The following is a 23,946-nucleotide window of genomic DNA, read 5'->3' as shown; positions in this document are numbered from 1 at the left end:
TTAGAAAGAAGGATTTCATACAGGTGACAAAAAGTAGATGGCACATGATATGCCTGCTACTATAGCTCTTTCATGTATTAATTTGAACATTAATTGAATGCCCTCACTCTGTCCTCATTCTTGGCTCAGTAGGATATACAAAAAAGTCTGAGACATGATCCTTGTTCCAAAGAAATCAGTCTAGAGCAGATAAAACAGGTAAAAATGAAAAGCTAAATAATGCAACACAAAATATGTTTAAGCATCAAATTGAATGGTACCAATGATTGATATTATAGGATTTCAGAAGTGAGGGAGATAACAGGAGCTGAAGTGTTCAGGGGAAGTTTCATGGAGGAGATGAGATTTGAACTAAACTGTGGGAAGAGTTTGGCCAGATAGACAGGATTGTGGAAAGCATGACAGGGCTAGGGAATATCTTGAACAAAGCAAACAGCTCCCCTTGGCAGTGTTAGATCAGCTTACAAGGATATATTAGGGTAAAGTCTTCTATGTTGAGGCCCTTCTGGAAGGAATAAAATATTTGTACTGAAATTATATCTTATTTATGAGTCCTTCCTATTCATGTTACACCTCATCCTACTCCATTCAATATGGAAAGGGAAGGAGGGAAGAAAGAGGACAAGACTCTTGTATCCACATCCATGGCCCTGTTCAGAGAGCTTGTTGAGTTAGACTAATGATCTGTAGTAGTAAGTCACTTTCATTATTCATTGTGGATCTCAATCTATCTGAAATCTATTTTTGAATCTTTAACTGCATAAAATTTTCAAGGATAAAAGCACAGAAACTGACAAGGAAGGGACCTCCCTTTAATGTTAAATAGAGTAGAGAGTATGGATTGAGGAATTGTTGTTTGTCTAAATAATAGGATAGAAAGATGTTGTTGGAAAAAAAAAGACTGAGGTAAATAGGACTTCCCAGGGAAAGCATTCCCAGAGATAATTTTAATTCAGTTTTCTAAGTCCTACCCAGAAATGATGAGAAAGGACACTGAATTTGGACAATGAACTGCTTGAAAGAGAGCATCCTCTGGGAGCTGTGGAGGTCACTTGCATTCTCTTTTAACATTTAGTTTTCTTTTTTGAAAGGTACCATACTTCCTTCCCTATGTTCTCACTATCTAGTCCCTTCTTTATGTCCTCTCAGAAAAGCTTCAAGGAAAATAAAAGCCTTTGGATTGCAAGAATAGGCGAGAGCCATGTCTGACTGAACTGATCTTTGTCTGTCGGTTTGGCTCTCAGGACTTGGCTATATCTTATAGAGGCAGTCATGGGAATGTGAAAGAAACTTTGCACTTGTAGCCAAAAGACCTGGGCTCAGGTCTGGCTCTGGCACTAGCAGTTTGCCTTGTATGTAAAATGGGAATAGTGATATTTATTACTTAAACTTTTTACTTCCTAGGTTTTCTTTGAGGATAGTGCTTTGCAAATCTTAAAAATATTACGTAAATATGATAGAAAAAGATGGTCTACAGAGAATACAATTATTGGCTATATTCCCAGAGCCAATAGCTAAGCAAGGAACAGAAGGTGGATGGATCTACAATGTTCCTATCCTTTGTTAGTGAATGAAACATTCCCTCCTTTCACTTAGCATTAAAAAAATCTAACAGCAACATGATACAATCAAGACTACATTCTCTAGGGAATCTGTTTAGCACCTTGGTGTGGGAAAGCTCCCCAGAGGACATCTGGTCTCTTCTTCCTTTAGTCCTGACTGCAGTTAATCACTTACCTATTCCAACTCTTAAGATGGCAATCTTTTCTTTCAAAATCACTAGAGACCCCAAACTAATTCTGTGGCCATTTTGGAATTATTTTAGGGCAAGGAGCATCAGACTATGACAGAAATTCTCAGGCAGCATTTCCTATTTGCATAGAAATGCCCATATTTGAAAACAAAGACATTCTTATCTTGGGTTTTATAAATCTAGTTCAGACACTATGGACTCCCTCCTATTATTTCTCTCAGTAAAATGATGTTGAATACAATTTGCTAAATAAAAAAGCATAAATATAAAAATGCTTTTGAAGGTCGATTTACATAAAATACAGCTTTATTTGGGAGAGCATCTTGGAGACAAAGTTCCTGTTTAAAATGCTTTATGTTGGTTGAAATCCCAATTGTTCTTGATATTTATTAGTTCAGTAAGTAAGCTACCTTATCTGTGTCCCCTTGGAGTAAGAAAAATAAACCATCTCAGTGATCACTTACCTCTCTAAACACAGAGAATATGTTCTACAGTAATAGTATCTCCGGCGTAGCCCTGTTACAAATGGTTGTGTCATTTAAGGAAAATGAAATCCTGGGGAGGAGAGGAATAAATACACCCAGAGTACAGCAGACATGGGAGGATGCTTTGTGATGCTGAGATTCGATATTTAAATCTTTTCATTCCACAGTGCCAAGGATTTTTATATTGGGCCCACCTGCCTCTGGGAAAACGACTATTGTAAGTACATTGTATTGTTATTATATAGTAGCATCTCATTCACCCAACACTGATGGGGAATTAGGTGTTCCCTATAAGTGAATTTTTGAGATACAACAATTATTAAGCATCTACTTTGTATAGAGAGCCCTGTACTAGGCACAGAGGGAGCTCCAAAGATTAGAAAAAGTCCCTGCTGTCAAAGGAGCTAGTAAAGTATGAAGTTGCAAACATATCTAGTTATGGTGAAGTATATGATATTACATGAGAGATGTAAAACAATGTTACGTGAAGTCCAAGGGAAGAGGTCAATATTGATGGAGGAAAAGAGATGGGCTACAGTATTTCTGTAGGAAATGGCACTTGAATTATACTTTAATAGATATGAAAGAATTGATAGGGGAAGAAAAAGGGAGATGGGCATTCCAGGTATAAGAAACAACATAAGCAAAAACACAGGAGCATGAAAGTACAGGACATGTTTTGGAAGCGGGGAATTTAATTTAATTTAATTTAGCTAGATTTTATCTACACAGTTAAAAGATTTTTTTGAACCATTCTTGATTGAAACATTTCTCAAATGATACATTTCTTTGCCTTCTTAAAAGAGAATGCTGTTTTTGTTTCTCTTCCCAGGTTATTTTTACCTTCTTTCTAAAGCCAATTTTTCTTGTTCAACAAGATAACTATATAAATATGTACACAACATATACTTTAACATGTTTAACATGTATGGGACTGCCTGCCATCTAGGGGAGGGGATGGAAGAGAGGAGGGGAAAAGTTAGAACAGAAGTTTTTGCAAGGGTCAGTATTGAAAAATTACCCATGCATATGTTTTGTCAATAAAAAGCTATAATAACAATAATAAAGAATTAAAAAAGAGAAAGATGAACATAATTTGAGATTGTTTTGTTGAATCAGGGCCATCATTCTGACTATAAGAAAAAAATTGTGTAATCGGAATGAATATTTAGCTGAACTTGCTTTTTTTATATCAATTGTTATGTTTTGTTGTCATATAATGCAGTTTTTGTGGCCTATTGGCCTGTTTGTTTCTACTAACTACTCTAAACTGCCTTGTTTTTCTCACTTGGTTACTTCACCTCTCATAAGTTTAATTGTCATCTCTATGTAAATGATTCCTAAATCTTTATCCAGCTTCTGTCTTTCTTCTGAGATCCAATCACAAATCATCAACTACCTACTGGAAATTTCTAACTGAATGTCCTGTAAATATCTAGATTTTTCATGTCCAAAACAATAATTTATTCATTATTTGTAGATCCAAACTTACTGTTATTTCTCATTATCTATTGACCCAAACTTATTCCAATTCCGTATTTCCCCATTTCGGACCTGGACATTATTAAGAATTTCTAAGGTTCAGAGTCTCATTATTATCCATAATTCTTTATTTACTTCACCCACATATCCATTTGGTTGCCAAATTTTGTCCTTTATAACTCTACAACATTGCTTCCATCTGACTCCTTTTTATTCACATGGCCACTATCCTAATTCAAGCCTTCTAATCTGGATTATGCAATATTGCTTCCTAATTGGTCTCTCTGCTCTTCTCTCCCTTCCATCATACATCCTTTACAAAGATGCCAAACTGATTTTCCTAAAGTACAGATCTAACAATCACTCCCTACTCAAAGATCTCTGGTTACTCTCAGTTGCCTCTGGAGCAAGTGTAAATTACTCTTTGGCATTTAAGGCCCTTTATAACTCAGCCTTGATCTATCTTTCTAGCTTTTTTACATATGTATTACTTTCCTTCCTGCACTCTTTGCTCCTGCCAAACTGGAGTCCTTGCCTTTCCTCACATATAGTATGCTCTTTCTCATTTCCATACCATTTTACTTACTGCCTCCCATGCCTGGATGTGCTCCCTGCTCATTTCCTCAAGACTTAGTTCTAATACTTCTATATAAAGTCTTTCCTGATCATTCCAGCTACCAATGCCCTCCCTCTCTAATGTATCTTTATTCTGTATGTCTTGTGAATATATTTACTTACCTGTTGTGTTCCTCTCCTAGTCCCCACAGAAAGTAAATTCCTTAGGAACAAAAATCATTTTTGCCTAATTTACCTAGCTATCTGAATGTATTTACTCTTAATCTCTGCCTTTCAGAATCCATATCTTTCTCCAAGTTGATATAACTTCCTTATCTTTTCTTTTTTCTTCTCTTCCTCATCTTCCCCAGTTCTTACTACTAAACCCCTCCTTAAATTACATTGGACATATTATGTATATATTTTTTCTCCACACTGTATCTCCTCAATACAATGTAATCCCTTGAAGGCAAGAATGTTTGGGTTTATTTTTACATGATCTATGTACACTTAAAAAAATCTGAGCCTTTTATTTCATGAGTTTAGGTAATTTTTGTGAAGAAATTTCCTCTATCAATGCCTATCAGCAACTTATCTATGACTTGTCACAAAGAGTTGCTTAGGACAGTGAGAGGTTAAGTGACTATCTTGGAGTCAAACAGTATGTGTCAGAGGTGTAACTTAAACCTAGGTCTTTCGGGCGCCATGGCTAGCTTTCTATTTTTCTATGCCACTTCTCAGAGGTAATCATAAAAAAATTAAAAAGGCAATTTCAGTTACATTAAAAAGCTTTTACATGAGCAAAATCAATGCAGCTAGAATAACAAGAGAAACTGTCCAGTGCAAAGGGGAAAAGTCACATCTTGATTATACCCTATATTCATATATGACACAATAACATAAGACTAAGAGTTATTCCTCAATGAGATTGGTCATCAAAGAATATAAACAGTTTCCAAATGAAAAATTGCAGACACTCAATAATCATATGAAAAATGTTCCTTTTGCCCACTTCTGGCTTCATTCTTTTAACTCCTACTTATAATTGACATACTGAGGCCCCAGAGAGTGACTTATGACTAAAAGGTTTTCTATTATGATTGCTCCCAAGTGGAGTAGGCTTCCTAATATTGATTAACTAGTTGATACCAATTAGCCTTCACAAGACTCTTTACTGAAATTTAGTAAGGATAGAAATCATTAAGATATTTTTCCAATAATTGGAGGCATGCTTTCCCTCTTGTACCTCTTGTACAGAAGTACTGAATAAAATATATGGAGGGGGGTATATTTGATTGAAATGTATCTCCTGGCTTTGGGAGTCCTTTTCTTACTTCTTGGAGTCTAACAAGTTCATTTCTGTGTGTGGTAAAGTTGGCTTCTAGGATATAGGATCTTAGCAGTTGGGTAGATCCAACAGGTCTTTCTTTAGGGATGCCTTTTTTCTGGACTCAGCTATTGTTACTATCAGTTTCTATTTGCTGGGGGATTTTTTATGAGTCTTTCCATCTTTCATAACTTAAAAATAGTAACTTGATTCATCCTCTCTTTTTAGCCATTCATTCACCTAAGATCTGGAAAGAATAAACATGCAAAAAAAAAGAAATAGGCATCATGAATTCATGAGCCCATAATGGTCAAGTAGGAGATGAAGTTTAATATATTTCTCTGAAGGCTCATAGAAGTTCTTTTTCCTTACTGGAAAATTTCCAGAGAAGAACAAAGGACTGAGGGAGAGGTGTCAATAGATAATTTTGTATGAAAACTCAGTTTGGGTTCCATCATTAGTCTTTCTATCCTGAGGCCAATTGGAAAATTCCTTATCAGACTATAGAAATATATCTGTTAGTCACTCCTGGCCAGAACTGGATCTCCAAAGTTCTGTGCATTGTATTGAAATTAGCAGGGAATATCAGAAATGTCTGAGAAGTGGACCTTTGTTAGTCCCTATTACCCTTTAAATTACTAATGTTCTGGGCTAGGTCTGATGTGATTTATGGTTCGGATTGAAATAGACTTGTAGATAATATAACCTTCAACAAAAATAACTTTAATCACAAATATATTGGAAAAATTATTTCGCAAAGGTATAATGTTGGTTCAATTGAGAACATTGGTCTCTCATGCAGTTGCTATGATAGCATGCTCAAGCAGATGGATGTCAGTTTCTTGAACCAATAAGTTTCTAAGACAGTTTCACTACTTATTTTTACAGAAAAGCTAGCCTTTGAGTCATCCTAGTAGTAACAATAGTAGCTTCTTTTTACCACATTCCAATCCTTAGTGTCAAGATTCTAATGGTTTCCTAAGGAATCTTTTACCCTTAAATTACCTAGGGGTGGGTGAGTATCAGTCACCATACTGGACGAATTCAGATATAGAAGATACCTGACAAAAATAGCATTGAAGGAGGAGATACCCCAAACACAGAATTATCTTCTGATAAAACCAGTTTCAGAAATCCCAGGCTTCACCTTCCCCATCCCACTTCTCCTTTGGAAAACCCAGTCCAAGATTTTAATAATATGTTCCATGGATGTGGGTTTGTTATTATCAAGCAGTCTGCTCAGTGTGTGAACGGATCTCTCGATGTGAAGCAATGTTGATGAGTAAGAGCAGTGCCAGGAACAAGGCCCTAGCTCAGATGATGACACTTTTGGTACCATCACTTATGGGTCAGAATCATTTTTGGTAAAGTACCTAAGAGAGCCTAATCCACTTCTATGAAATCTATCCTCAGGACTGGGTTAATATGAGGACTCAATCAACATTGAGGCTCACATTGAACTATTATCCACTCAGTGTTACTCAGCATAGCACCTGCCCTCCCTGAGAGCCATCAGAAGAGTGCTACCATATCCTTGGCCACCTAAGGAGACCTACCTCTTCTTAGGGACTTCCCTTTTCTTCCATCAGGACTGATTTAGTTCTTTCTCTCATTTTCATCTTAGTGACTCAGATTGCCACAAAGTTAGCTAAGGGATCTTTTCTGGTAAACTCACATCATAGTTATAAAGACAGTTCCATCCCTCCTTAGAAAGGGTAGCCCCACTTCTCTCCTCCCCAAAATTTAACCCTTGATGATCTGCCATGGGGGGGGGGGTTATCCTTTTAAAGGGGGACCCTAAAGCCATAGACATTTCACACAGAAATGAAATTAAAAGGAAGGGGTTAATTGTAAAAAAATGTCGCATAGTAGCCTGTCCTTGTTGAGTAAGTTTTCTTGGAGGCTGAATCTAAGAAACCATTGGACTGGAGAGTTCACTTTGTTTCTGGGAAGGGAGACACTCAGCCCTGATAGTGAGTTACTTAATCTTGTGGCTGTTGTTTCAAGAATCCATTCCAGTATTTGCATAGGGTTCTTATGTCTTCTCATCCATTTAAACAAGGAAATCATGGATGGAGTTGATGGCTAATATGGTGCTGGCAGCAGTGTGGAAGAGCCTTAGAGAGGCCAAGATTACAATTAGTGAAGGACTACAATGGACCCACTTGCCCTACTTCTACAGTTGCATGTGAACTTGTGCTTGTACCAAACTGTATTTGCTGCCTTTCTTGCTGCATTTTCACTACCTGCTTGTTAATGCTCAGGCTATCTCTATCACTGCCAATTCTGCTTCAGCTGATGTTGGTCCCTGCCTGCACCACTGCCCATTCTTTTGGGGCCTATGCCACTGCCTCTTACTGGTTAGGGCATGTCCTCCTTGTTCTTCCTGGTTTCTTTAACTTTGCTAGAAAGAGGTAGACTTTTGGAGAGTTAACATTATGCTCAGATTGGCAATGTGGATTCTCTAAAACTTGAAAAATCCAACGAGCTTCAAAACTTTCTTAAAACTATAGGAAAGTGAGTATCAGTAGCACATTGTGGACTGGGTTAATATGAGGACTCAATCAACATTGAGGCTCACATTGAACTATTATCCACTCAGTGTCTAATTATCTGAATTTCTGCTCACCTGACTGTGGCAATATGAGGGATGTTAAAGAGCTCTGAAGAAGGATGGTGAAATTTTATTGTACTTTCTAGGTGAAAAAGGCAAACTACTACTGGCTATTTTCAACTATTGGAGCAGAGGGAAAAAAGAGTGTCAAGGATGAAAATCTATACTTCTCAGTCTTTTTGTTGGGTACCATACCTATAGGTGTCTCCCAAAGTTTTCAAAGGCTTTCTGTTTTTTTATTTTTAGATCTATACTATTCTTACTTGGTGATCTCACAAGTTCCCATGAATTTAGTCATTATCTCTGAAAAGACAATTTCTTTTTAAAAAAAAAACTTATTTTTATTTTCAGTTCCAAATTATCTCTTTCCTTCCACCCTGCCCCTACTTTTTGAGAAGACAAGAAATAAAATACCCATTATATATACAAAATCATGCAAAAGATATTTTCACATTTTGCCTACCATTACCAAAAAGAAACAAGAAAAATAAAATAAAATAAAAAGCTTTAATCTTTATCAATTCATCAATTCTCTCTCTGGAAGTGAATAGCATTTTTCATTCTGAGTCTTTTGGAATTGGATCATTGTATTGATCAGAATACTTGAGGTCTTCATAGTTGATTATCATGACAATATTACTGTATTCTCCTTGTTTTGCTCACTTTACCTTGTATCATGAGCAAATGATTACTAATTCGATATATCTAGTGCTAATATTCTGTGTTTTAGTCCCACTGGATTACTGGATATTTCATATACTAGATATTACATAAACAATTCAATATACTCAAAATAGAATTCATCTTTTCCTCCCAAGTCCTCCTCTACCAAATCCTCTAATACTATTAGGGAATTTTACTTTCCTATAGGTTTAAGAAACCCTTAAGAATTATTGGATTCTTCTTTGGGCATAAAGGATGCATCATAAAAAAATTAGGAGAGCAAGGGATAATTTACTTGTCAGATCTTTGGAGAAGGGAGGAGTTTATGATCAAAGAAGAACTAGAGAACATTATGAAAGGCAAAATGGACAGTTTTGATTACATTAAATTGAAAAGTTTTCACAAATAAAAAACAAAACAAAACAAAACAAAAAGCCAACAGGAACACGATTAAAAGGGAAATACAAAGCTGGGAAAAAATCTTTACAGCCAATGTTTCTGATAAAGGTCTCATTTCTAAAATATATAAAGGACTGGGTCAAATTTATAAAAATACAAATCATTCCCTTGTTGATAAATGGTCAAAGGATATGAATAGACAATTATCAGATGATGAAATTAAAGCCATCTGTAGTTATATGAAAAAATGTTCTAAATTGATTAGAGAAATGCAAATTAAAACAACCCTGAGGCACCACTTTACACCTCTTAGGCTGACTAAGATGACAGGAAAAGATAATGATAAATGTTGGAGGGCAAGTGGGAAACTGGGACACTCATGCATTGTTGGTGGAGTTGTGAAATGATCCAACCATTCTGGAGAGCAATCTAGAACTATGCCCAAAGGGCTATCAAGCTATGAATACCCTTTGACCCATCAGTGTCATTACTGAGTCTGCAAGTAAATCATAAAGAAGAGGAAAGGACTTACATGTGTAAAAATGTTTTAGAGCACCAACCCTGAAGTCAGGAGAACCTGAGTTCAAATTTTACCTCAGACATTTAGCACTTCCTAGCTGTGTGATCCTGGGCAAGTTACTTAACTCCAATTACCTTAGCAAAAAAAAAGTTTGTAGCAGTTCTTTTTGTGGTAGCAAAGAATTGGAAAATGAATAGATTATGTCCATCAATTGGATGAACAGGTTGTGGTGTATGAAGGCAATGGAATATTATTGTTCTATAAAAATAATGAAGAAGCTGATTTTAGAAAGGCCTGGGGATATTTACACTAACTGATGCTGAATGAAACAAGCAGAACCAGGAATACATTGTACATAATGATAGCAAATATCTGCAATGATCAACTGTGAAAGACTTGATTCTTCTCAGAGATTGAGTGATCCAAAGCAAACTCAATAGACTGGATAGAAAATGCCATCTGCATCCAGAAAAAGAACTATGGAGATTGAATGTAAATCAACACATGCTGTGTTCACTTCTTTTTTTCTTTTTTTTTTATTTCTCCCATGGTTTTTCCCTTTTGCTCTAATTTTTCTTTCCCAACATGGTTATAAAACAAAGTGCATTAAAAATAAATTCATTAGGAAAAAAAAGCATTGGATTTTTTTGAGAACCTATATTGCCCAAGTAGACACTTTTATAACCTCTCTCAAAAAATCTTTTTAAAGAGTTTTTTTTAAAAAAAGAAAACAGTGTTGGGTCTGCAGACAATGGCAGCATGGGCCCCAGAAGAATGGGCAGTGATGTAGGTAGGCACCAGCAACAGCTTCAGCAGTGGTACACCTGGGTTCCACCATTTTCCCACTCACCAAGGTTTGCAACTTTGCTGTCTTTCCAGAACTCTCTCTTTCACTCATCCAATAGATTAATAATTTGCCAAATTTTGATTACACTTTTACAATGTCTCTTGGATATATAGGTGCCCTCCTTTCTACTCACACAGCAACCACTCTAGTATAGGGCCTCATTCTTGCTTGAACTTTTTGCTCTGGTTTTCTAATTGTTTACTTTGCCTCATGTGTCTCATCATTCCAATCAAAGCCATCAAAGGCATTTTCCTACTTCTTAAGCCTGCTCAATAAACTCTGATAACTCCCTTTTACTTCCAGGGTCAAATAGAAAAGCCATTCTTTGACAATGGAGTCTCTTCACAACCTGGTAAACAGGAGTTTAGTCTCCTGTACACAAACTGTGTGATATAACCATATTGGTCTGCTTACTGTTCTCTAAATATTACATTCTATCCCTTCTCTCTGGACTGCTTCCTTTGTATGACCTGTCCTACCTGGCTAAAATGTTTTCTCTCTTTGCCTCCATAACTTAGCATCCCTGGCTTCCTTCAAGACTCAGCAATGTCTTTTTCTTTATTCCTATGTGAGTTGGCCTTTCCCTGGAAAAAAGTCCAGTATAAATAGAACATATAACCTTTAATATAGAGAAGTGTATTCAGTAACATAGCGAGTATTTTGGCCAAGATATAATTGTTTTAGTTAGATGTGGCTTTCCTTACCTCTTCATTTGCCACAATGGCCAAAGATCCAAAAGAAAGGTGCATTGACTTGAAAGGAGTGAAGTCAGGAAGCTTGAGGAGTGCTTACTAGCTTTTATGCCTTAGGCGACCAAGATATTTTGCCAATAGTTCAGTCTTAATCCACTGGATCAATTAACTCTGGAAAGCAGCTTGATTCATTTTTTAGGGAAAACCAAACCTATATAGCAGGGACTTTCTAAAAAGTCTTCTTAGGAGATGTTGCTCCCAGAAAAAGTCTTTGATCTAGCTATCTGGCTATAGGATATATATATGTATATGTAAATATATGTGTGTGTGTGTGTGTGTGTGTGTGTGTGTGTGTGTGTGTGTGTGATAGAGCATAGTCAGAAAGGCATAGAGACTAGGAGCTCATCAGTTAGGCAATGGCTGAAAAATTATAGTTTTATGAATGAAATGAAATATTGAATTTTAAGAAGCAGCAAAGTAATGTTAAAAACAAAATTTAAAAATGTAGGAAAACTTTCTATGAACACAGTGAAGCAGTTAATCAGGACTTGGAGAATAATATTAACAATTACTACAATAATGCAAATAAAAAAAACTAAAAGGCACCCAAACTTGTGTGATTGATGAATAATCAGTTCTAGACAACAAGAGGATGAAGCTCATGGGTGGGATTCTATAGGGATGGGATATACAAAGGCTATAAGATGCAGGTGCTTTTTGAGTTAGTTTTTCCTTTTTCTTTTGTTTATTTTTTGATGACCTTGCCTAACTGTTTTTTTTTTTTACTATATGAATAGGGGGATATAATGGGAAATCACTGTGATATGCAAAGGAAAGGTATTAATAAAACTTAAAAAGAAAAAAAAGGAATGATGCAGAAAGCTAATGCACATGACACTAAACCTAAGAAGCAATGTGATTATCATGTTTCTATTCTGTTTTGCAATCATTTGATATTTAAGAGATGAAAGAGGGATAAGTAGAATCCTTGAGGTAGCAAGGACTTTAAGAGGCAACATGACAAGCCCTGAAATCAGGAGGAACCAGATTCAAATCTGATCTCAGACACTTAACACTTGCTACTTGTATGATCCTGGGCAAGTTCCCTTAACCCCAATTGCCTGGTTAAAAAAGAAAAAGAAAGGAAGAAAGAGGCAGCATGGCAGAGTAAATGAGAGTTAAATCTGAGTTTGACTCTTAGCTCTAATTACCCATTACTTGGCTAATTTTGGGCATATCACTTTATCTCTCTGGGCAAATGTTTTCTAATCTGTTAAATGAAGAAGGTTGGAAAGATGATTTCTAAATCTAATGAGTTCATATAGTCTAGCTTCCTGTCTCTAGCTATAATTTTGCTTAAACATTCTAAAGCCATGGCTATAAAAAAATAAACACATTTAAAAACTTTTTAAAAATAAAAGATAGAAACTAGAAGGAGCTAAATATTTTAATATAATTTATTACACCATAGAATTTTAATTTGGTAAATATATTCATTTTCTTTACTGATGTTTTCCTTTCTCCATTTTTTTTTTAGGCGATGTGGCTCTGTAAACATTTGAATGCCTCCCTCATTACACTGGAGAACTTAATATGGAATAAGCTTTCTGGACTAGCTATTAAAGCACTTAAAATATATGAAAAAGAAGAGGTATGACTTCCTGCTGGCTCTTACCCCAGGCTTTCTCTAATGCTGCTAAACTATTAGTTTATAGATAGACTAGTCTCAATTTCTGCTTGGATCAAATAAAAGAAAATAGTTCTTTTCAGGAGATGTAGAGAAGACATGTTCAAGGTATGATGGATGAACAAGTGGGAAAGAGATGGGAGAGAATTCTTAGGCATTCCCTCAGTCTGGTTGGAATTGAGAAAAGGTTTCTATGATGCTAGCTGCTACATAAAAGAAAATAATAATGATAAAAGAATTGTTTTGAATAAACACAAAGTCTTAGAGTACTTCTTTTATAAATTTTCTAATTTCTTTTGCATATTCTCGACAGGGAGCAAAGAGAAGGTGAATGATAAGGTGTTTTTTAAAAAAAATTTATGGATGGTAAAACTGAAGCACTGAGATATTATTAAATGACTTTTTTTTATTTTTTTAAAATTTTTTAAATAATTTTTTATTGATAGAACGCATGCCAGGGTAATTTTTTACAGCATTATCCCTTGCATTCACTTCTGTCCCGATTTTTCCCCTCCCTCCCTCCACCCCTTCCCCCAGATGGCAAGAGTCCTTTACATGTTGAATGGGTTGCAGTATATCCTAGATACAATATATGTGTGCAGAACCAAACAGTTTTCTTGTTGCACAGGGAGAATTGAATTCAGAAGGTATAAATAACCCGGGAAGAAAAACATAAATGCAAGCAGTTTATATTCATTTCCAGTGTTCTTTCTCTGGGTGTAGCTGCTTCTGTCCATCTTTGATCAATTAAGGCTCTCTTTATCAAAGAGATCCATTTCCATCAGAATACATCCTCAAACAGTATGTTGTTGAGGTATATAATGATCTCCTGGTTCTGCTCATTTCACTCAGCATCAGTTCATGTAAGTCTTGCCAGTCCTCTCTGTATTCATCCTGCTGGTCGTTCCTTACAGAACAATAATATTCCATAACGTTCATATACCACAATTTACTCAACCATTCTCCAATTGATGGACATCCTTTCATTTTCCAGCTTCTAGCCACTACAAACAGGGCTGCCACAAACATTTTGGCACATACAGGTCCCTTTCCTTTCTTTAGTATCTCTTTGGGGTATAAGCCCAGTAGAAACACTGCTGGACCAAAGGATATGCACAGTTTGATAACTTTTTGAGCATAATTCCAAATTGCTCTCCAGAATGGCTGGATGTGTTCACAATTCCACCAACAATGTATCAGTGTCCCTGTTTTCCCACATCCCCTCCAACATTCCCCATTATCTTTCCCTGTCATTCTAGCCAATCTGATAGTGTGTAGTGGTATCTCAGAGTTGTCTTAATTTGCATTTCTCTGATTAATAATGATTTGGAGCATATTTTCATATGTCTATAAATAGTTTCAATTTCTTCATCTGAGAATTGTCTGTTCATATCCTTTAACCATTTATCAATTGGAGAATGGTTTGATTTCTTATAGATTAGGGTCAATTCTCTATATATTTTGGAAATGAGGCCTTTATCAGAACCTTTGATGGTAAAAATGTTTTCCCAGTTTATTGTTTCCCTTCTAATCTTGTTTGCATTTGTTTTGTTTGTACAAAAACTTTTCAATTTGATATAATCAAAATTTTCTATGTTGTGATCAATAGTGATCTCTAGTTCTTCTTTGGTCATAAATTCCTCCCTCTTCCACAGGTCTGAGAGGTAAACTATCCTATGCTCTTCCAATTTATTTATAATCTCATTCTTTATGCCTAGATCATGAACCCATTTTGACCTTATCTTGGTGTACGGTGTTAAGTGTGGGTCAATGCCTAGTTTCTGCCATACTGATTTCCAATTTTCCCAGCAATTTTTGTCAAATAATGCATTCTTATCCCAGAAACTGGTGTCTTTGGGTTTGTCTAACACTATATTATTAAAGTTATTGGCTGTTTTGTCCTTTGAACCTAACCTATTCCATTGATCAACTAGTCTATTTCTTAGCCAATACCAGATGGTTTTAGTAACTGCTGCTTTATAATATAATTTTAGATCTGGTACAGCTAGGCCACCTTCATTTGATTTTTTTTTCTAAATGACTTTTTATCATAGATTACATAGCCTCTAAGTGGCAGAGCTAAGCCATTTATTCACTCCCTTGCCTCTGACATCATAAAATATAGTATAAGTGCTTAAGTATTCTGTTATATCATTTAATTCCATGAGAACAAATATACCTGTTGGAGCATATTTGGAGAGGAATACCATCTACATGCTTTTATTTCAGAGATTTCATCAGGGCAGATCTATTCTTTCCATGGATACTTTTGCAAATTCTTCCAGAACTTCCAGTTTTCAGGAGCTGTTTTGAACAGAAGGATTCATTGTCTGGTGCCTGATCTTATGATGGAATCCTTTGCACTTTCCAAAGGCTTATTCTTGTTCTACAGACACATTATCACCAGGCTTCTAGCTCAGGTCTTTTAATTTGTTAATATTTGGACTTTGACTCCATTGTCATGTCCTTCAGAAATCTGGTATCATTATTTATTCAGTAGCACTTCTTAAATGTTTATTAAGTACCTACTTTCAAAATTTAGATACTCATTCTCTGCTTTTGTGGAACTTATAATCTAATATGATCAGTCTTAGACTTACAGTGCTGTGATCCACTTCAGTATCGTATATACCATGGGTGAAGGATGAGTGAAATTAGCAGGATTTGGATCCTCTGAAACTTAAAATTCTCAACATGATCCTATTTTGAAGGATTAATTTATTTTAAGGGTAAATATTTCTGCTGCCTATTGAATTTGTTTGCTATATTCCCTTTTAAGTATTGTATAAATAGAAGCTTCTAAAAGGCAGCAAAGTCGGGAAAATGGGTAGCTCTTGTACTTACTAGCTATGGGATGATGGGCAAGGGACTTTGATTTTCTGAGGAAGATGAAAAGAAGGCAGTAGAAGAGGAAGAAGAAGAGGAAGAGGAGGCAAAGGAAAAAGAAAAGAAGAAGAACAAGAAAATAAAAAGAAGGAGAAGAAGAAAGAGGAAGGGAGGAGGAAAAGGGAGGAGAAGAGAAGGAGGAAGAAGAAAGAAGAAGAAGAAAAGCAGCAGCATTATTCAGAGGGCAGTTACTACTACTCTCAGACAACATGATAAAAAGACAGTTAATAAAAAACATTCTGGCTTACTCCTCACAAATTCAGTATCCATGGGAGGAGGAGAAGGAATAACCTTCAACTTAGATCGTGATAATAGTGGAGTACACATATAAGAAACATGTGTGACAAATAACTATCTTCTGCCACTTTAACTATTTTATAGGATTATTTGAAGAAATCACTTTTTAAATCCTTAAAGTGATATACATATCCATGAATTAACATTAGTTCCATTTATATCTCAATAGATCATAAGCAATAATAAACCTCTGCACTGTTTTATGTAGCATATATGTTATTCAGAAGCTTTCTTCTATCTATACATTTGGATCTTTTTGATCATGGCAAACACATTAATTTGCATCTGAGGCTATCTTCATCTTTTGATGATAACTGTAAGTGCAGTATATCTTTGTATTTCAATTCAAAACAACTTGGCAAGGTTAACCCACACCGAAGTGTGGATACAATTCCTCAGATGACATTGCTCTTTTGGGCCAATCCAGACATCATCTAAAAGAAGACAACTGATGATATTCCAGTTAGATTTGCCTCTCTGAATGGAAGAGACAGAGGAAAGAATTACATTTGTAGATAGATGATGTGACTGAGGCATGACCTGCAGCTTTCCATTCACCTCTGTTTTCCAGATTCTTTACTTTTCTGGCAGCATTTATTAATGACAGAAAATTGCCGTAATTCCTCACAATCTTACCCCAATGTCTATGTATATTTGTAGTATTAATTGTTTGTATTTCTACTTTGGGGTGCTGGAAAATATTTTTGGACTTAACATAAGTATAGAAAAAAATAACTAATTTTATATAAAAGACAAACTTTTATGGGGAAAATGTTTATTTCTGTTGTAAAGATGATTTTATTAGGTTCATAAAATTCAACTTAGAGGACAGAATTTATATACAACCCTCCTGGGTTTAATTATACTAATTATCCACATATTTTTAGATCATATCAAGTACTTTCAAGGGTGCCTTGTTGGGGTTATTTGGTTCAGAAACACTGATGGGAGGGAAGATGAAAAGCAAGGCTGTCAAGACTAATAAGATAGTTAAAGGAGTTTCTGAAGGACTGAAATTGGTGAGGTCTTGGTGGTTGACTTTAAGTCTATAGAATGTAGTTTGCCAGGAAAACAGCAGTTAGTTACATGGTTCTTCCATATCCTTAGGCTGATTGGAATTCTTTGTGTCTCTTTTTAGAAAAAATAACAAACCTTTTCAATACTCACATATATGTTATTTTTCTCTTGTATTTTCAGCCCATTTAGCTTAAAACTGTAGAGTTCCATAAAGATAATTATATCATAGGTATTAAAACAAAGACAGAACCCCAATTCTAGATTTTTTATGTTATAATGAAAGAGATTCACATTTTATACCGCTGTGGGCATGGGAGCATAATCCTGATCCATCAAGAACGTTATAAAGGGAATTCATGCCTAATTAATAGTGACTGCAAACTCAATATGCATCAAGTATCTTATGGCAGCCAAAAACTACCCTATCTTAGGCTCCATTAATGGAGGGCTATGAAGAAGTGATAGTCTTGCTCTCCTCTGCTTCATTCAGATCACATCTGAACTGTATTGTGTTCAATTCTGAGCGCTATATTTTAGGGAAAAAACTAGCACTTGAGGAGCAACCAAAAGAGTGAGAAGACTTGAAATTATGCCAGTTGAAGATGTGAGAAGGTCCCTGAAGGATTTAGCCTTGAGAAAAGAAGATTTTGGGTTGTGATAGGGAGAGATGATTCTGAAGATGTCTGTCATCTTATTGATTGATTACTGGGGACTGGATGGCTAGGCAGGTATCCCTTTTCTCCTTTGCCATTTGTTAATCAGACAGAAATGGCAGCTAACCTGTGGGTGGCCATGGCTGAAAAGAACAAGTTAGAGACAGGAGAGTAAGAAATCAAACAGAAGTTTAGTTTCAAAGTGAGGGAAACAGCTTACAAGCAAGGACACATGTGCAGGAGCCCTAGTGGGAGGTGGGGGAAGAATCTGCTTTAGTATTACTGAACCTTGAATTAAATATTTGTGGCTAGACAGGGTCAAACAATAGTGTAGCAACTGTGGTGAGGCACAGCAAGCAACAGTGGAGAGGTTGTCTAGAGACCAAAAATCCATTAATCGCAGGGCTTCATGCCTGGGCTTGTTGGTGCTTGCCCAAGCTCAGCTTCCAGAAGGTGAGAACAAAGGTTGGTGTTGGGTGCTCAGGGTTTACTTGCTCTCTGGGCGTTTGCTCAGAAAATAGCCTTTCTCCAATATCTTGTTATAATCTCTGTCTATCTTCCTTCATCGAGGAAAATCTGTAAAGACTGAATTACCAACATGTCTGATCAACAGCTATTTCCCCCTGTTAGGACCTGAAAATGTATTTTTGAGGTCTCAAATAAAATGAAGAGATTCAAAAAGAAAGCTGAAGAAGAATCTTCTTTTTTTTTTAATTTAATAATAACTTTATATTGACAGAATCCATGCCAGGGTAATTTTTTTACAGCATTATCCCTTGCACTCGCTTCTGTTCCAATTTTTCCCCTCCCTTCCTCCACCCCCTCCCCTAGATGACAAGCAATCTTATATATGTTAGATATGTTGCAGTATATCCTAGATACAATATATGTGTGCAGAACCGAACAGTTCTCTTGTTGCACAGGAAGAATTGGATTCAGAAGGTAAAAATAACCCCGGAAAAAAAACAAAAATGCAGATAGTTCACATTCATTTCCCAGTGTTCTTTCTTTGGGTGTAGTTGCTTCTGTCCATCATTTATCAATTGAAACTCAAATAGGTCTCTTTGTCAAAGAAATCCCCTTCCATCAGAATACATCCTCAAACAGTATCGTCGTTGAAGTGTACTCCTGGTTCTGCTCATTTCACTTAGCATCAGTTCGTGTAAGTCTTGCCAGTCCTCTCTGTATTCATCCTGCTGGTCATTTCTTACAGAACAATAATATTCCATAACATTCATATATCACAATTTATTCAGTCATTCTCCAATTGATGGGCATACATTCATTTTCCAGCTTCTAGCCACTACAAACAGAGCTACCACAAACATTTTGGCACATACAGGTCTCTTTCCCTTCTTTAGTATCTCTTTGGGGCATAAGCCCAGTAGAAACACTGCTGGATCAAAGGGTATGCACAGTTTGATAACTTTTTGAGCATAGTTCCAAATTGCTCTCCAGAATGGCTGGATGTGTTCACAATTCCACCAACAATGTATTAGTGTCCCTGTTTTCCTGCATCCCCTCCAACATTCATCATTATTTTTTCCTGTCATCTTAGCCAATCTGACAGGTGTGTAGTGGTATCTCAGAGTTGTCTTAGTTTGCATTTCTCTGATCAATAATGATTTGGAACACTCTTTCATATGAGTGGTAATAGTTTCAATTTCATCCTCTGAAAATTGTCTGTTCATATCCTTTGACCATTTATCAATTGGAGAATGGCTTGATTTCTTATAAATTTGGGTCAGTTCTCTATATATTTTGGAAATGAGGCCTTTATCAGAATCTTTAACTGTGAAGATGTTTTCCCAGTTTGTTGCTTCCCTTCTAATCTTGTTTGCATTAGTTTTGTTTGTACAAAGGCTTTTTAATTTGTTGTAATCAAAATTTTCTATTTTGTGATCAGTAATGGTCTCTAGTTCATCTTTGGTCACAAGTCTTTCTCCTCCACAAGTCTGAGAGATAAACTATCCTATGTTCCTCTAATTTATTTATAGTCTCGTTCTTTATGCCTAGGTCATGGACCCATTTTGATCTTATCTTGGTATATGGTGGTAAGTGTGGGTCCATGCCTAATTTCTGCCATACTAATTTCCAGTTATCCCAGCAGTTTTTATCAAATAATAAATTCTTATCCCAAAAGTTAGGATCTTTGGGTTTGTCAAACACTAGATTGCTATAGTTGACTATTCTGTCTTGTGAACCTAACCTTTTCCACTGATGTACTAATCTATAAGAAGAATCTTCTATTAAAATAATGAAGGCCCAGGATTTGCCCTAGTTTGGCAGGCAGGAAGGTGGGGAGGAACCTTTTAGCCATTTACTTATACATATCTATATTTTAAAGTTTACAAAGCACAATAGTGCTCTGAGGGTAGGGGACTGATGATAAAATTATGAAGCAGGAGCTCAGAGAGCTCTAGTAATTTGGCCAGGATCATATCATTAATAAGTGTCAGGGCCAAGACTGGAACTCCTAACTTATGACGACGCCCAAGTCCAGCAGATCTGTCCTACTTTTATGTATTGTCCTGTCTTCACACTAATGGCACACAAGACCACCAGCAAGATAAGAACCTGCCCTTTTTCTTAAGATTGTCCACTGACAGAAGAAGACCATCCAACCTTTCTCTGTGATATACCCAAGAGTCTCACAATATTTTCAGTCAAAAAGTATCGTGAGTAGGCATTTCATATATAGTTTTAAATACTGAATTGAATATAAGAACAACAGTACAAAACAGCTCCCAGTAAGTCCTAGATGTATAGTTCAGAAGACAGGAATGATTGTATGCTGGGGTTGTCAGGAATGTTCCGAGGAAGAGTTGGGGCTTGTAGTCCTATATTCTATTTCAGTACCTTCTCAATAGGGAAGGACATCTTTTACTTCTTTGTATTCTTTATAGCTCCTATATACAGGGCCTTGCACAGAGGAGAGGCTCAATAAATATTTACTGAATGAATGATTTGAGCTGAATATCAGCTTTCTTGTCTGTCAAATGAGGGGTTAGATTAGATGATCTCTAAGGTACCTTTCAGCTCTAAATCTCATGATAAGCTGAGTCTTGAAGATGGGGAGAATTCAAATAGGCAGAGGGCACAGGGGAATTAATTCCAGGAGAACGACATAAAGGGAAAGGCCTGGAGGCAGCTCTGCCTAACTCACCAAAATCCTTCCCCTTTATTTATTAAAAAAAAAGAAGAAAAGAAGAAAAAAACCTAAGTTTTAAGAAGTTTGTAATTGCAGATCAAAGGTGCCTTATCTATGGAGAAATAATCAATTGATAAACATTTATAAAGCACCTGCTATGTGCCAGATGAAGCATCTAGGTGCCTCAGTGGATAGAGCCCTGAGCCTACAGTCAGGAAGACCTGAGTTCAAATGCAGCTTCAGACACTAGTTGTATGACTGAGCAAATCACTTCTGTTTGTCTGGAAGAAGGAAATGGCAAATACATCAGTATCTTTGCCAGGAAAACTCCATGGACTGTATTTGAAAACCCCATGGACAGATATAATCCACAGGCTCACAAAGAGCTGGACACGACTGAACAATGACAACAATGTCCCAGCCACTGGGCTAAGTGCTGAGGATACAAAGGGAACCATAAAGTCGTACCTGTCCTCAGGGAGCTCTCAGATTTATCACCTATCCGGGTGCTTTTGAATCACAGGAAGTAGGGAAGAATGAGTTAATAGTGATTTTGGTGATTATGAGACACGATCCCACCAGGACATTGCTGTTTGCAACATTTGGAGACCTGGAACAAGAAGTGAGAGATTTCCAAATTTAGAGAACTCCAACAGACTTGCCCTTATAAGGGATGAAGTAATCTCAGTGCATTGCGGCTTTCTGTGAGCAAAAGCAGAGAGCCACGAGCATGCATCTCGAGCAGCAGAGAACCTAGCACTGAGCTGGGATGCTTGGGGACAGCCGTTAACTGGCTTGACTGGGGCTTCCCGCCAGTGTGTGCCCCTTTACTCCCTTCAGGGCTGATGGGGCAGGATCTTATCATAAACTCTGAAAAGAGAAAAGTCTAATTTCTGTTCAGGTTTGGCAGGGTTTGGAGGAGTGGACCCCCTGGAAACTGCTAACCCCTGTTGACATGACACATCAAAGAGCTAAGCAAGACAGTAGCAGTTTCAGGGAGCAGCATGACGCACCTTTGGAAGGTGACAGACTCAAAGCCACAGCCCCATGCTCCAGCAGCGCAAGGCTGCGGGAGGCTTTGACGTCCCACACTATGGGACCTGTCGTCTTTCAAACCCCAGGTTTCTTTGACTTACTCCAATTCCCCCCCATCTCCACTTTTACCTCTTGAATGTCACCTCCAGAGTGACTGTTGTTTGGGGAGGGAAGAAAGAGTTGGAGAAAATCAAGGGGAGCAGAAACCCAGCCTTGTTCTGGGAGTTTGTGCCCTTGCACTTTTACTTTCTTGAAACCATCTTCTTTATTTCCATTCCTTAGTCTCTGACCTAGGCCCCTCCTGGATTTGGGAGGGGTGGCCTTGAGGATTCAAGGGTAGGACCTGGCAGAATTATGGTGGAACAAAAGAGGGGTCACCTTGAATGGAGAGTCCTTCCAGATGCTTTCCCCTTTTCTCCTGCCCCTTTCCCCAAGGATCCTTAGACAAAAAATGCTTCCACTAGAAAGGGACCCCATTGGGCTTCATTTCCTAGGTCCCACCTGGCCCTGATGGTGAGCTGAGATTGGAGCAGCTAGCTACTTCTGAACCCTAAATAAAGATCCTCTGTGGGAAGTTAAAGGTTTTCAAACAATTTGCCTTTCCTTTCTATTTCATTTCATCCTCATCATTGCTTTCCTAATTACCTTCCCTTCTATCACATTCCAACCCACATTAAGGATATAAAAAGGCTGGAAGAAAAAGACATTTAGAAAAAAATAAAAAATCAGAGGAAAATTCCACATTTAAGGTGTGGCAGGGAGACTCTTCCTCCTTCAAAATCATAAAAAAAATGAACAAAAATTTGTTTCTTCCCATTCCCTTTCCCAAATCTTTGCTTCTCTAAATGAAATAATTTTTTTATAAGTAAACCAAGCTATTCACAACATATCTTTGTGTTCCTAAATCAACAAAGTATATTTACTTCAATTTTTAAAAAATTGTTTATTTTGTTTTTTTCACTTGAAAATTTCTGGAAATTTTATATTTTTTGTCCATAAATTTTTGTACATCCAGACAAACTTTATGGACTATGTGTATAGCTCATTTTGTCTTTAATCTCCTCCTTTAAGTCTCAGCTCTCTGAAGATTCAAATTCTCTAGATTCTCAGGACTTATTTCCATGGGCCCTCTTGAGGTTCCTTCCAAATTATACACTATACTAACTATACACAACTAACAATGTCTGTAGTATGGGTGCTCAGTTGTCCTGTTTGGGGGCATTGTGATGGAGCAGATGCCACATTTTCTGTCATGTTTAAAAAAGAGTGCCCCCAATTTAACTGTATTTTTCCCCTTCTCAAGTGATCCAAGCATAAATGTAGATTTTTTTTTATTTATAGCTTTTTATTTACAAGATATATGCATGGGTAATTTTTCAGTTTTGACAATTGCAAAACCTTTTGTTCCAATTTTTCCCATCCTTCCCCCATTCCCTCCCCCAGATGGCAGGTAGACCAATACATGTTAAATATGTTAAAGTATATGTTAAATACAGTATATGTATACATGACCATACAGTTATTTTGTTGCACAAGAAGAATCAGACTTTGAAATAGTGTTAAATTAACCTGTGAAGGAAATCAAAAATACAGGCAACAAAAATAGAGGGATTGGGAATGTTATGTTGTGATGACTGCACTGGCACCCTAGATACCTCAGAATCAGCCGGAGTCAGGATGAGCAAAAGTCCTTAGTCTTTATTCTTGGTCTTAGATGCAGGATTGAACGGGATGGAAGCAGAATCTCCACAACTGCCTTCTCCCTCTTCTACCACCAAAGAGTGACTAACCCTGGCTAGTCTTACTCCACCCCCTAGTCTCTCCTACAATCCTCTGTATACACCAGTCATTGAGCCAGCACAGGATAGTGGGAAGGGCCATTT

General features: G+C 36.8%; 1 protein-coding gene across 4 annotated transcripts in view; it reads left to right on the top strand.

Moving 5' to 3' along the window:
• The window catches only part of AK8 (adenylate kinase 8), a 158,910-nt gene that overhangs the window by 8,562 nt on the left and 126,402 nt on the right, over positions 1-23,946 (top strand). For all 4 annotated transcript variants that reach the window (XR_007950969.1, XM_051980248.1, XM_051980249.1 and 1 more), the window contains exons 3-4: positions 2,406-2,455; positions 12,875-12,988. Coding sequence is in view for 3 of the 4 variants with exons in the window: in XM_051980248.1 (XP_051836208.1) it covers positions 2,406-2,455; positions 12,875-12,988 (164 nt within the window). In the remaining variant the exon portion in view is untranslated. The remainder of the gene's footprint in view (positions 1-2,405; positions 2,456-12,874; positions 12,989-23,946) is intronic.

Source organism: Antechinus flavipes, chromosome 2 (assembly GCF_016432865.1).
Source record: "Antechinus flavipes isolate AdamAnt ecotype Samford, QLD, Australia chromosome 2, AdamAnt_v2, whole genome shotgun sequence".
Classification (NCBI taxonomy): domain Eukaryota; kingdom Metazoa; phylum Chordata; class Mammalia; order Dasyuromorphia; family Dasyuridae; genus Antechinus; species Antechinus flavipes.
Note: the sequence above shows the minus strand (reverse complement) of the source record. Positions and strands in the feature narration are given on the sequence as shown.